At 38.3% G+C, this 13,797-nt stretch overlaps 1 protein-coding gene across 4 annotated transcripts in view; it reads right to left on the reverse strand.

Moving 5' to 3' along the window:
- Positions 1-3,589: 3,589 nt before the first annotated feature.
- The window catches only part of ARFIP1 (ADP ribosylation factor interacting protein 1), a 44,103-nt gene continuing 33,895 nt past the window's right edge, over positions 3,590-13,797 (reverse strand). For all 4 annotated transcript variants that reach the window (XM_056336722.1, XM_056336705.1, XM_056336697.1 and 1 more), the window contains 2 exons: positions 12,977-13,151; positions 3,590-5,108 (listed from right to left, as the gene is read on the reverse strand). In XM_056336722.1, coding sequence (XP_056192697.1) covers positions 4,953-5,108; positions 12,977-13,151 — 331 coding nt within the window. In that variant the 3' untranslated portion in view covers positions 3,590-4,952. The remainder of the gene's footprint in view (positions 5,109-12,976; positions 13,152-13,797) is intronic.

Consider the following 13,797-nt stretch of genomic DNA (forward strand, 5'->3'; position numbering starts at 1 on the left):
GAGAGAAAAAAAAAAGTAGTCTTTTGCAAATTCTGCTTTTCTGTAGAGCACAAATAGCTTGTAACGCTTTAGGCTGAACATGAATTTAACAACCAAACCGATCTAATGGTAACAAACCAATTTATACCACTTGAACAAAAGGTGTAGTCATCTTCATTACATGTCCTCATTTCTACAGCATTTGGACAAAGGCAGGAGAGAAATTAATTGTAACACACCAGTCACATTAGAACCAAGCTCTTTTTGGTTTCAAAATCAGGCACTGTAGTAGTTAACCTCTCAAACCCCTAGAATTAATTACCACTGCCACACAAAACTACCATGATGCATACCCATACGTAAGAAAGGCAAATCAAGATGGAACAGGCAACGCTACTTTTAGAATTATTTAACTTGAATATACAGCTTTCAGTATTCTTTAAAAGGCAGCAAGGTGTATAATTATTTTTTTAATTAGCACAGTGGGACATACTATTTAAGTACCATTTACTAGGAACATACTGCTGATAGCTGAACTGCTCCTGACTGAACCCATGGATTTATGCTGGCATAAACAGTAGCAACAGGGCACACCTGAACTAAAAATTTGTTTCAGATTTACTCTGTCTACATCTGATCTCTGCACTTAATTAAGAAATGTTATCATACAACCACACTGGTACCCATCTAAGTTCTACCAACTGATGATGCAAGGGAACTCTGAAAAGATACTCTCAATCTTTTTCTGCTTCTCCTGGAACATCAAGTATTTCCATTCTTCTAATAGCTGTTGCCTTAAAAATGGGTTCCATAAAGAGATAAGACAGTGTATTTGCTCAGAAAACTAAGTTTTTTTAATCTACAGTGATTATTAAAAGTTGAACATGCATTTTGTACTTAACAGAAATAAAACAGAAAAACTAATAGTGAACAGCACAGAATTGTTGCTGCTCCTGCCCCCTTCTTAGTTGTTTTTTTTCCTTTAGAAGGGCAGCTGAGGTGTACAAAGTAATGCTTTTGTGCCAGCACGCGCAGCCGTAAGAAGCAGAAGATTTGAGATTGAGCTTTTGCGTCCAAAGCCATTGCTCTGCAAGGTTCATACGCTGCTGCTCTGCATTTCAGTATAGGGACTCTGACAAAAGAGCAACACATCACTTCTCCTTTCCACTGCTCTCTGTCAACTTACGCCCTTCTCCAAGACAGGCACAAGCCATCCTACTTGCTACTCTTATGCTACAGCGTAAGGTACTTCCTTAATTCGCTTCAGACTACTGCCATGACGACAAAAAACACACCCCATCCACCTGGCCACTTGCCTTCCATATAAGACTGGCAGAAATTAAAGATAAAGGACCTTGGTGGAAATACGTGCAGGGAGGTGAACGAGGCTGCTGTCACAGGCACAGAACTGAGCTTTCTATGCATCAAACAACCTGAAACAACACAAAGACATCAAATAGCTACTAATAAGGCCAAATAAAAAGAACAGAGAGAAAAATATAAACCAAGCAAAGTCAACTTCTCTGTGGATCTTCTCATAAAAAGAAGAAACACCTTTACAATTTGACACAGCTGCCAGTACTTGGATAACTTTGGGGTCGGGGCAATCACAAAATATGAAAAGATTAATGACCAACTGAAAGATCTGTGACTAGTACAACCCCCACATAAAGCACGCAGCATGGAAAAGATAACCAGACAAAAAAAAAAAAAAAAAACCAAACCAAAACCAACCCTAATGATAATTGCAGATGAGGAATGCTAAATAATTATAATACCTTATTATTCTTGTAACACCACAACAAGGAACAAGAGCAGATAAGCAGAGAATACAAACTGAAATGCCCCCCATTCAGTTCAAACAGAGTTGAGGGGAACATTTAGCTTTCCTTTTATATTACTTTGATCATTTTTTGAAGCAGAGACAGAACAGAGATAAGGTTGCTGGGAAAACCAGTCGACTGAAGACTGAAATCAAGCTGTTACTTTAATGATGCTGGTGTCTTACCATACTCTACTTGCATAGACCTCTCTTCAAATACAACTATAGATACATTTTATAACCAGAAAGGTTCTTTGTAAGGGCTTAATAAAGCATGATGCATGTCAAAGAACGTTTTTAGAGCAGAAGACCTGTTTGTAGAACTCATACAAACAAAATTACAGGAGCTACAAGTCTCAAACCAGCCAGGAGTGCAGATAAATCACAGTATGGTCATTGAGGAATGAAACAGCTCCCTGGTCTCTGGGTAAAGCAGCTACAGCAGCATATCTGAAACATATTAACAGCTTTAAATTCTTCTTCCTGAGAAACCTCACACCCCACTATAAGCACTAACGTGATAACAGGTAACAGAAATTAAATCTTTCACAGACAAGACTCTATTTAAGTGGGCATGGCCCCCTCTTCAAACAAAACAAAAAATCCATCCTGACAACTGTTTACCTAGATAAATGCCAGCATTACAACTTAAGATATTTATACAGCCTTTTCGTTAGTATCAGAAAGCCTGACAACCATAATGACTCCCCATTAGAAGCTTCAGAAGTCTCTTCCCCTCGTGATCTCCAGAACCAAAAGTTTCTAAATTTGGTTAGATCTAAAGTGCTAACTTTGACTAGAAGACATGAGCTTGAATTATTTCATAAGTACATATATTTGAATAGGGGCAAAGAATGAAGTTACAGCATTACAGAAGGCAACTAGCTTAATACCCTCTCGACCAGCTGAGCACAGAGCTCTCCTCACTGAGGCTATCAATTAGAACAATCGCTTCGGTAAGCAAAACGGAAGCCATTCTTCCTTCCCCCTAACATTAAACAATATGCAGACAGATTTTAGTGAGTATCCTCTTTTGTCCAACCTTTTCTTCCAGGTGAGGAGACTCCAGCAGTTTTAAGCCATTGCAAAAGCGTGAGGGTTGCACAATGCCACACGTGAGCCATTCCAAGTTCACTCTTACCATTTCCAACCGATCAGTTCCTTCTGAGCAGGGACCATCCTCACAGGCAACATGTGAATCTGAGATAGAAACCAACAGCACATGTTCAACGTGTATCCTTTCCCTACCATGCTCTGAAAGCTGGTTATTTCAGTTGCAGCCAGCAGGTTTGCATTCTTCATCCCTGCTACCATGCTGCTATCCGCATTTCCTAGCTCAACTGTAGTTACACAGCTAACTTCTGCCTTGCACCATCGTTACCATACACACGCCAAGATTCAGACACAGTGGAAGTCAATGGCTTCATTAGAAATTTCCTTTAAAAGCTGAAGTCAAGAGTTACATATCCTGAAAGGTTTGTTTCGCTATCAGTTTCCAGTCAAGTTGAACTTGCACCCTATTAAATCATCCTGAAATAAACCAGCATCAGTGTTACCACCTAGCACCGCTTCTCCAGAAATTCTTGGGCAGGGGTGGCAACTCAGAAAAAATGGGACAAAGCTTTCACTGAGAAAGCCAAGCTCTGCTCTTAACCATCACGAGTCAAGCAAGTTTGACTGCAAACACCTTTAATATGAATACAAAATTCACATAGGATATACATTCTGGGGAACATAATGAACTATTACAAGAGATTCTGACAGAACGAAAACATAAAGAAGGCTCTGTCAGGCCAAGAATTTAATGAGGAATGATTAAAAAGTTTGATTTACAGTTACATTACAGTTGTGTTAAGCACTGAAAACTAAGAATGTCAGCTGAAAGGCATTTGAACATACAGTACATAAATCATACAATCCACACTGTTGTAAATAACATATTTGAAGTATTTCATTTTACTTAATAGAACACAAAGCAACATAACGTGTGCAAATGAGGACTCCAATATATTGAATTTAAAATGTCTATGATAAAACTGACATAGAATTTTACATTTAAGGACTACATGATTGATGGAGAAATTAAAAACATAGCCTCCATGTTACCTCCCCTCCTATTACCAAAGTATGCTTGTCAATTAAGTAGAAAAACCATACTGGCCCGATTTCCTCTCTCAAAATCATACCTGCCCACAAAGGTCAACTAAAGCTTGAACTTGATCTAATGTACAATGAAACAACATTTACACAGTTGCCTTCCCCTTGCTGGGAACTGACAAACCATTATTTGAAAGGTTCTTGGATTATGTACACTGGTGGAAAATATTATCTTAGAAAAAGGCACATACCTGTGATTTAAGGCTAGTACGGTATTTGTTTCATAGAGAAAGTAAAATTTTAAGTGAAATTAATACATTGCATGGTTGGCCTTACTCAGCAAACCACTTGGTGCAAAGCAAAAATATGTGCTTAGAAGCCTCAGACTGACAGTGATTCTTGCTTTAGTGTTTTTCTTTTTTTGTTTGTTTGGTTTGTTGTTTTTTTTTTTTTAAATCCATGAGGGAAAGGTACATCTTTTAAAAAGGCGTTTGCTGCAATTCCACTAGTCAATGAGCCATCTGCTACTGCTGCCTTACATGCAGATATTGCACATAGGCCTTATATTATTAATCTGCAAAATATTCTTTTAACTCTCTCCTTTTTAAAAGTCATATGAAAATTACTAAAGATGTTCTCTATATTAGTTTATAAAATACCAGATGTTGGTACAAATCATGTAAATCTCCATTCGGAAATATTTTGACTAGCCACCAAAATGACCAGAAATCACAAACATCATTTGTCAGTGCAAATCTATAATAGTTTTGTCCTCCCTCCCTCCCTCCTTCTCCCCCCCATCCCATTACAGAAATAACCACCAACCTCTACATACAAAAGGAGTGCTCTGTATTTGACATGACAGTAATTACGTTTGGTTACCTTAAAATCACCCACTTTCCCACCAAATTCAGTTTTAGAGTATTATAAAAAGGGGGAAAAAATTAAAGCTGTCTGTGCAAGAATCACTACAACAGTCCTTCAACCCCAACCCTTAATTGCTATCAGATTTAAAGATTTTCAGTTAAGATTGGGTCCTCTTTTTCCAATCCAATTACTGTTCTTCAAGCCAGGATGGGGCATCTGCTCCAGGAGTTTTCAATTTGATGTGGAACTGTTTAAGTGTCTGTTCAAGCTGCTTTTGATTCCCAGCAAAGTAGGCTGCAATGGCATTGTGGAACAGAACAAGCTGATTGTGCAATACCTTAACCTGCAGGCAAGGACAGAGACAGGTTAAGAGGGAAAAAAGCAGATGTTAACAACATCACAGGTCAGCAATATAAAAATGCTTGTATTTGAGATGGTCTGACTTCATACAAGTTTATTTAACAAAAGTTAAAAAAACAAATACAAAATGCAAATACAGAATAACATTAAAGTGATTTAGAGTTTTCATGAAGTATGCTTAACAGTTGATACCAACTCGGGATGCATGGACCAAAAGCAATTCACTGAACAACATAACGTTATCAAATACCAAACACTTGATTACAAGTACTTGATTCCTTGAAATTAGATGCCAAAACTCTGTTTCAGATATCCACCTGCAGGCCAAACGGACTCCCCTGAGACAGTACATGACAAATACATTATTTAAGTATACAGTTCATTTCTTTGCCCCCCCCCCTTGCAGAGAGCTACTGTTTTCCAGCACACATACACTTAAGTCAAATGAAACTGATACTCTTTTTCCGGCGATATTTCTTGCCTATCTCCTGTAACACAGGATTATTTACAGCACTTAGTCAGTATCTTCACTGTAACATTTGTGCAAAGGAGTCGTGAAACACACCGGTCACAGCAGTAAGCAGAACTTGGGGAGAAGAGCACAAAAGCAGCTGGAAGGCATCACCTTTTTCTCTTCTAGTCTAGTATGACAACCTATAGCAGTGATGAAGTAAAAGTTAAACAAATGCTACAACCATTTTCATCCTAGTACACCAGTAAAGCTGAAGTTGTGACTGATGAACAGCAAGCAGTATGCTGAGAAGGCATCTGTCCAGTTTCTCCTGCAGCCAAAACCTGTCCTTTTTGTTCTTGGTGCACTCTCAGCGCAGCACAACTCCTCTCTTGTGTCAGAGCCCAAATCCCTAAGGTGGTGGCCCTGTGCCTGTCTTCAGCCTACGAGTCCCCGAGCCCAACAGCACGTAGCCAACACAGAACAGAATGGCTAATGGAGCCCAAAGGGAGGATGTGGTAGGTAGCAGATGAAGCTTTCTCTACTCCAGTTTTGCATCCCTGCCTCATCTCTCAGCATAAGCCACAGGGGATAATCCACTTCTGTCACACTAGAAAGCAGAACTGTGCTTGGCCCAGGTTTGGCCTGTGCCTACCAGTTGGCCATGCCTGTTTTAACAGGTTCTTCAGCTAACACGCCTTTCTGAAATGCATGCAACTCTATACAGAAACACTTTATTGCCTTCATTTAAGAAAAGATCTCCAATTTTAAAAACCCCAACATATATTAGACATGCTGTTACATAGAAGAGTGTAACATTTACACTATTACACAGAAGTGTTATAATATACTTCTAAAATGAAATGCCTTGAGAAAAAAGGGCTGAGGATGTGTGTGTGTGCGTGCATGTATGCAGGTGTAAATAAAGGTTTCAGCACTAACAGCTGAAATGTCTTTTATGCATATACAATTATTTTTTTTACTAATAGTCTCATTTCATTAATTAAGACGTGCCTGGTTTTCAGTTTGTATGGGAATATACGTATATAAATACTTTTTTATCTATAAAAATGTTCATCCCAAAATAGTACATCATACAAGTAGAAAACATCACAACAACATAAATGGTTTGCTTTTAAAAGTTTATAGAGCAAAAAATTTAGCAGGTACAGTCTTTTTCTTGAGCAGATTCTTTCATCATCAACATGGAAGACTCCAAAAAATCCAAGGCAGGGTTTCTACACAGAGGTACACTCACTGTTCTAGCATATTATTAAAATGCTGCAAGGGTGTTATTCATACTATTTATAGGAACTCAAATAAGATAGGTAATTAACCCACCCTCCCATCCCAAGTTCATCCATTTGAGACCAAACTGGTACTTTGTTAGGGCAGCTTTTAACACAAAGCTTCTGTGAACTGCCCTGAAGTCTTCTGATAATCTTAGAAATTCAGCCAGGTCTAGGCTCAGGTATGCACGTGCACACACACACACACACACACACACACAGAGGCAGGGACTGACAGCGTAGAGGCAGGTGATTCGAACTGAAAAAAGATTTGTTTTGGTGGAGTTTTTTGAACTACCAGGGCTACCTCACTGTATGAGGTTCTACCCCCAAGCCAGATCACTGTGGTGTAAATTTTGTGATCATTATCAAACTGGTTGCAGAAGTTCAAGGTGTTACAACTTCTGCTGTCCTCCTTCAGAAGCCGATTGCTAAGCAAATCCCAAAAGTGATGTGGGGATCTTCTTATCCATAGCTTCATTCAGGTGACTTGAAGATTAAATTTCAAGAAAAAGGCCACTTAAACTGTCTGACGCTGTACAAAGAAGCTCTTTGGAAAGAGAAAAAGCTGTAACATCTCAAATCACCCGATGTCCACTGCAGAAACACCTGCAGTCACAGCTAAGAACTGGATGACAAGTATTCACTTAAAGCCAAGTTCAACCCTAGCCAGTCTTCCCGTGAAAGAATCTCAGCCCTGAATCTCAGCCTTACCCACTCCCATATCCAGCCACTGACTCCTACTTCCACACTGTGTTTCACCTTAGCCCTCTGTTGGCAAAACACCCATGCAGTTATGCAGTCGGCTGGATCAGGGAGCAGATCTAGATTAAAACCAACCAGACAACAACATAGTTGCTTTAACCTGGATCAGTTCCCCAATCTGATTCTCTGCACAGCTGCAAAAACACTTTTGTAAACACGACAGAGAAGGCAAATGTGGGGGAAGGGGGGTAGAGGATGAAGGGACTGCTTTTTTTTTTTGCCTTTTTTTTTTTTCCTTCAGCAAAGCCTTGAAGTGACTGTTAGACAGCAGCGCTGAAGGCCAAGTCTTGAGCACTAAAGCTGTAGCACCTGTTCATTAAAGGAGCATTCGAAGATTTCCCTTTCAATCAAAGAATGTTAATGGTATGTTGCTAAAATATGGATTCCAATGTATGACAAGCATGTCTGTCAAAAAGCCATCATATTTTACAGTTGAACATCATCTAAAATCATTGTTCCTTGTTAATTAACTACACACACCTATTTGTTCCTAATTATGAGCAGAGTAAGCACTCCCGTAATAGACTTGGCAAACTTATGTCTCAAAATTGAACTTTGTGGATAAGCAGAAAAACCAGGCATGCCCCAAACAGACAACTTAAGTTCCATATACAGAAGACACTATACGTTGGATTCGAGTTTTCACATTTCCTCTGGATGCTCTTAACATTTAATTTCTTTTTAAATATTGTCCTTTTCCCCGCTGACTCCCTGTGAACACCCTATCTTCTGTGGCACAGATTTCTTTACAGCCTCCTCATTCAGACTGTTCCAGCCATCTCAACAACCAAAAAGACTACGCCCATTCTACTCTTTCTGTTGGTTTGTACCTCCTCACAACCACCACGACCCTTTCTCCTAGCTATCTTTATTTGAGGTTATTTGGTCTAAACAGTTACGTCATCTGGGTTTCCATTACATTGCATACTGCCTTCATTTGTAGAAGCAAGAATTTAAACTTCAAACTCCTCAAGTATAACTCACAGAAGTGCACTCAATTTCTTTCTCTACACAGAATGGTATTTGACATTTCTCAACTACAGACATGAATAACAGTTCTTCCTTTCTCAGAAAGATGCCTTTTCAAAAGTTTTTTAGTGGCAGAAATCTTTAAGCTAAGAACAGGCCACCAGCCTTATTTTAAAATAATTTTTTAAAAAAAAGAACAACAACAACAAAACAAAAAAGTATTGTAAGCTATGAATTTTGACTGCAGCTGCTCTTACACTCATTATCCAACGCCACAAACTACTTGCAGAACTCTGCCAGCTGGGGATAGCACCAATATAACTTTGCAGCAACATTAAAAAAAATAAAAAGATCAGTTCTAATTTCAAGATCAAATGCTATAATGAAATTAGTGAACAGAAATCTTGTTATCTTAGTTTTACAGACAGAAACTTGCAATCCCAGGTTTACTGTAAGACAGTTCTCAGAACCTTTGGGGGCTTTTAACTGAAATATTAACATATGAACCCAGAAGAAGAGGCACAAAGTGACTGCAATCACGTGATGCCTATTTCCCCCAAATGTAGCACCAGCTTGATTATGGCTGTTTGGTGACACCTGCAGCAACACAGACCGACCAGAGCCCACCAGCCAGTTAAACTGGCTTTATAGCTCCTTTGCAGCGACAGATTGAATCACCTCCCAGTTTTCCCCGCTCTCCTCATATGCCATGCCTAACCAAATACGGGACAAAATTTTTGAGTAGGAACATCACTGAGAGCATCTAGTCTAGGTACATTTACAAAAGAACATCTAAGATTTTGTTTTGATGTTAATTTGACAGGCAAAAATACACAATTTCTTTTTTCTAAATGTTTAATATTGGTCAGACTGTAAAAACGTATTTATTGGGAGATAATCATAAAATGATTTATCTAATCAAAAAATTAAACCCTAAATTGCTTAACTGTTTTGCTATGGCAAGGTTTCATTACACAATTCTGTTTTCAACACAGAAATGATAACGACTAAGCTTGAGACTACACTGTACTACATCCTGTATCAATATACGCAAGACTTGAAGCTCAAAGGTTTACAATCTACAACAGAAAAAAAATATATGGATACTGTACCGTTTTCTTACCTAAAAAGGCTTCCCTAACTAGACTGAACAAGCACTAATTCACATCTGGGTTCAGCACCACAACAATACATACTAATAATGTTGACTATTAGACATTTGCATGTTTAGTGTATTGTAACGAAGTCTGGCAAGCCCTGATACAGCTGCTCAAATACTAACCTTCACTTGCCTTGTATACAGTAAGCCTGCAAAACACACGCTTTCTAAAAGAGGCTACAGAAATGCTCTTTGCGAGAGTGAGTAAAACCAGTATTTTGTCCGTCTGATGTTCCTTTATTTTGATCTCCCATTTCATTAAATGGGCATCAACATGGTCCTGGGGATAGACACACAAAATAGCAGGTTCATGTTACCAAGAATACAGGGTCAGTCTAACTCCCTCACCGGGACTACTGTAACAGCTTAACAATACCAAAATCGCCCTTCCACATCATATATGGTCTTCAGTTTAAGCCCTCTCCTGAACAGCGCACTATTCCCACAGCTGAAACAACTCTGTTGTAGACACACTCCTACAGCAGTACCCATTGTGATCTTCCTCCTTTCTTTCTCCTCTTTCATGTTAGGCACATGCTGTATTTACAGATGTTTAAATTATGATGGCTGATAGCAATTGTCACCATGTACCTTTGGAAAAATCTGACATTATTAAATCTAACTAAATTAAAATGTAGTTCCTATACTTACTGATCCTATGCTTATTGAGTTAAAGATCCTTCACAATATAAAAAGTGACTTAAGAGCAGTCACAGCCACTTTGTACACAGATAAAAGTAATGTTTATAATGGTTATAGAGTTGTCTGGCAAACCAACTGTGCATTCCAATTTCTTAATACTAGCTGCAGGACAAGTATGAGGTCTAACAGGAGCTCCCCACCATTGACATTAATAAAAAAAATAAATAATCGTGGACAAAAGAGAAAGGAATGAAGATGTCAGATTGGTAAGAACTTCATCTCCCAGATAACCACTGCCTCCCACTAAACCCCAGGAAGCATTCCGGGCACAGAACAAAAACTATCACAGACAGACGTGAGCTGGGAAAAAAAAAGTGCCCCTGAAATGAAAATTTAGGATTGGGATTAACATTATATATAGTTTACTATGGAGAATCCTATACAATAAATAGAACCCACCAAAGTAAAGCTTCTCTCAGTAGAAAATTACATTGAAGCCAATAGTTGACTGTAAAGGAAGTCCTTTCTATGGCTTATTTGGGAACAAAATTACATACACCCTTCAGTAAATATTTTGACATCTTTAGTGTCAAAACTGAGATACGTCAACCAGTGATAAAAAGGCTTAAGCATGTGAAAGTCCCCTCTGTATTAATCTAAAAGAAAAGGCAGGAAGGAAAAAACAATCTCTTTCAGAAACAAAATTTGTAGGCTGTGACTGCTAACAGGATGCTTGATCTAATTCAAGACTGTCACTAGGAAGCCAGTTTCTTTAGTGTTCTCTAAATTGCCTCATTTAGTTTTTTAAAAAAATGTGGAAACTTTTTTGTACAAAATGGTAATAAAATGCTTTCACTCTGAAGTTTTCCTATCTATATGAACACAAATTGATCAGTCTGTTATACAGTTAATGCAAACCAAGAAGAAGCAGGGTAAGTGCTGTTTTCAATCAATTTGAACTTGAGCATCAGAATTGCTATAAAGATATGAGCTGGAAGGATCAAACAACTTCAACAGAAGCAAACAACTTACTAGAATGTTAAAAAAAGGGGGGGGCGGGAGGGGAGACACCTTCAGTACATCCATTTTCAACCTAACACAGTTAAAACTCAGGTTTTATGAGCATTTTTAAATTTACGCATAAAGTAGCAGCATTTAGACTACGCTTCAGCTTGTTCAAGAAAATTAATTTCAATATGGATTTTTTCAATTTGAAAGTCAATGGGCTACAAGTTCAGCAAGAACAACAAATGAAAGTCAGGGCAATACCAGATTTTAATCATCTGATTATCTGGTTCATCAACTCCTAAAGGCTGTGATTCCAGATCCCTGGTCCTAATGCAAATGTCTGTATGAAGTAACAGTGCTCACAAGCTACATTTTTAGCGTATGCTGTTTTGGAAACCAAAAGGTTTGTTGATTTTCTCCACTTTTTTCTTCTTCTCCTCATCTGTCGATGGTTTCTGTTTCTTCCCTGTCTTCCATCTTTATTCTAAGTAGCTGATGTAACTGCACATGTGATAATATATGCAAGAATTGACAATAATCAGTTTTAATCTGTTTAGTTTGTTGCTGTGATTTTCCCTTAAAGCCTCCTCCTTCCATGCAAGCAGCACGGTTTGCTACTGTTGTCATTTGGGGCCACTCCTGAATTCTCTGACAAGCAGTTGTTACCTACATTGAGATCGTTAAAATATATGAATTAACTCATACTGAAAATGTTAACCCACTGCTAGCCATTGACAAACTAACAAACTGCTACCTTTTATGTAAGTTTTGATCCTATTTTCCTCCCTCTGAAGACATAGGAAATATAGCCTTAGATAATTATAACCATTTCATTTATATGAGTATGAACAAACACCAGATCTTGAAAGACCACTATTTTTACATCTAATTAGAAACAATTTAGAAGGCTTGTTTTACCAAAGAAAGCACAGGTTAAAAGTGTTTTCTGTATGACAATTCTCGATCACGAACAGGGTATAGATTAAATGGTAAGGCTGGAATGAACACATATGAGAAAAAAAAAAATCTTCAAGCCAACAGTTCAAGAGCTGTGTTTAGAATTAAGAAACTATAAGGGTATTAATTATAGAAAATTGTATTTCTCAGTTCCAAGTTATGAGTTTAAAGAAAGCTTAATTTTGAAGATGCCTCCTTACAGTTCTCTCACTTTCTTTGAACATACCCTCCACGACAGTGTTGTCAAACATAAGTACTACTTTGAATCTTAAATCAGTAGTTATACGACTCATGTAACTATTAAGTGCAATAAACTTGAAAAGTAATGCTTTTCCAAACTTGGAAGCTCCCATATCAACAAGAATCTATACAAGTGGCCATAATGTTTGCCATTTGTAGCTGGAGCAGCTTGATACGGACTTTTAAGGTTGCCTGCTCTCAAAGTGTGTCCTCCAGTGATACAGCGAGAACTCAGAAAACTCAGCTTGCTTTCTTTGCTCGCTATTTTTAAATTAAGATATATTTTAAGATCTAACAATTAAATTATTTCTAGCAAAGCAGAAACTTCCAGGACAAAACTCCTAAACGTAACATCAGAAATCATAGCTTACCTTATTTTCTTCCAAAAATTTCAATTTGATAGATACATCATTACGCATTTTGTCGTACTTCTCTTTATGCACTTGAAAGAGTTGTTGTGATTGCTCAATCCTTGGCAGAGTGTTTGCATCACGAGGGCCAAGATTCAGCTCTTCTAGGTCTGTTCGATAGGCATCATATTCAATCCTGCGAAGAAAAAGGAGGAGGGGGAAGAAAAAAATATCTAAAGGCAAAGTGTCTCAAAACAGTCCTCACATACAGGGCCAAGTACAACAGAAGATGAACAAAACAGTCAAGTATGGAAAAAATAAAAAACTTAGGCAAGGGTTTTTTTTCCCCCTCCTCCTATTCATCAAACAAAACCACACCCTTAAGTACACTGTATATATCTGCCTCAACAAGCATCCTCCCTCTTCTGTTCCTGTCTTAGCCACATGCTCCCAACCCTGTTTTGTGCTGGCTTCAGTGGTCAGAGCCTTCCCGAGACATCTCAGCTTAGTAACCCAGATCAAGCTAGTTAGCTTTTTCCCCCAGGTTATTCTTCTGCTGTTGAATTAGTTCAGTGAACAGTTTGTGTTGAGAGCAAGAGAAGCACCACCAGCCAGACATGCCCTTCAAGCAGATTTGAGCAATGGCTCGCTTACACCAAACCTCGTCCCATGGCTTTTTCAGCATGCTCTAGGCTTCTCTGTATGCATTAATTGGAACACTTTTACAGTTTTTCCACAAACAGTTTTGCATGAACTTGTCTGCCCTATGGATAAACAGGCTGTAAAAAGATGACGCGTTATTTATACTCTGCTGAGGGCCTATCTTGTTTTCCTAGACAAGT

The sequence above is a fragment of the Falco biarmicus genome, chromosome 1, assembly GCF_023638135.1.
Source record: "Falco biarmicus isolate bFalBia1 chromosome 1, bFalBia1.pri, whole genome shotgun sequence".
Lineage (NCBI taxonomy): Eukaryota > Metazoa > Chordata > Aves > Falconiformes > Falconidae > Falco > Falco biarmicus.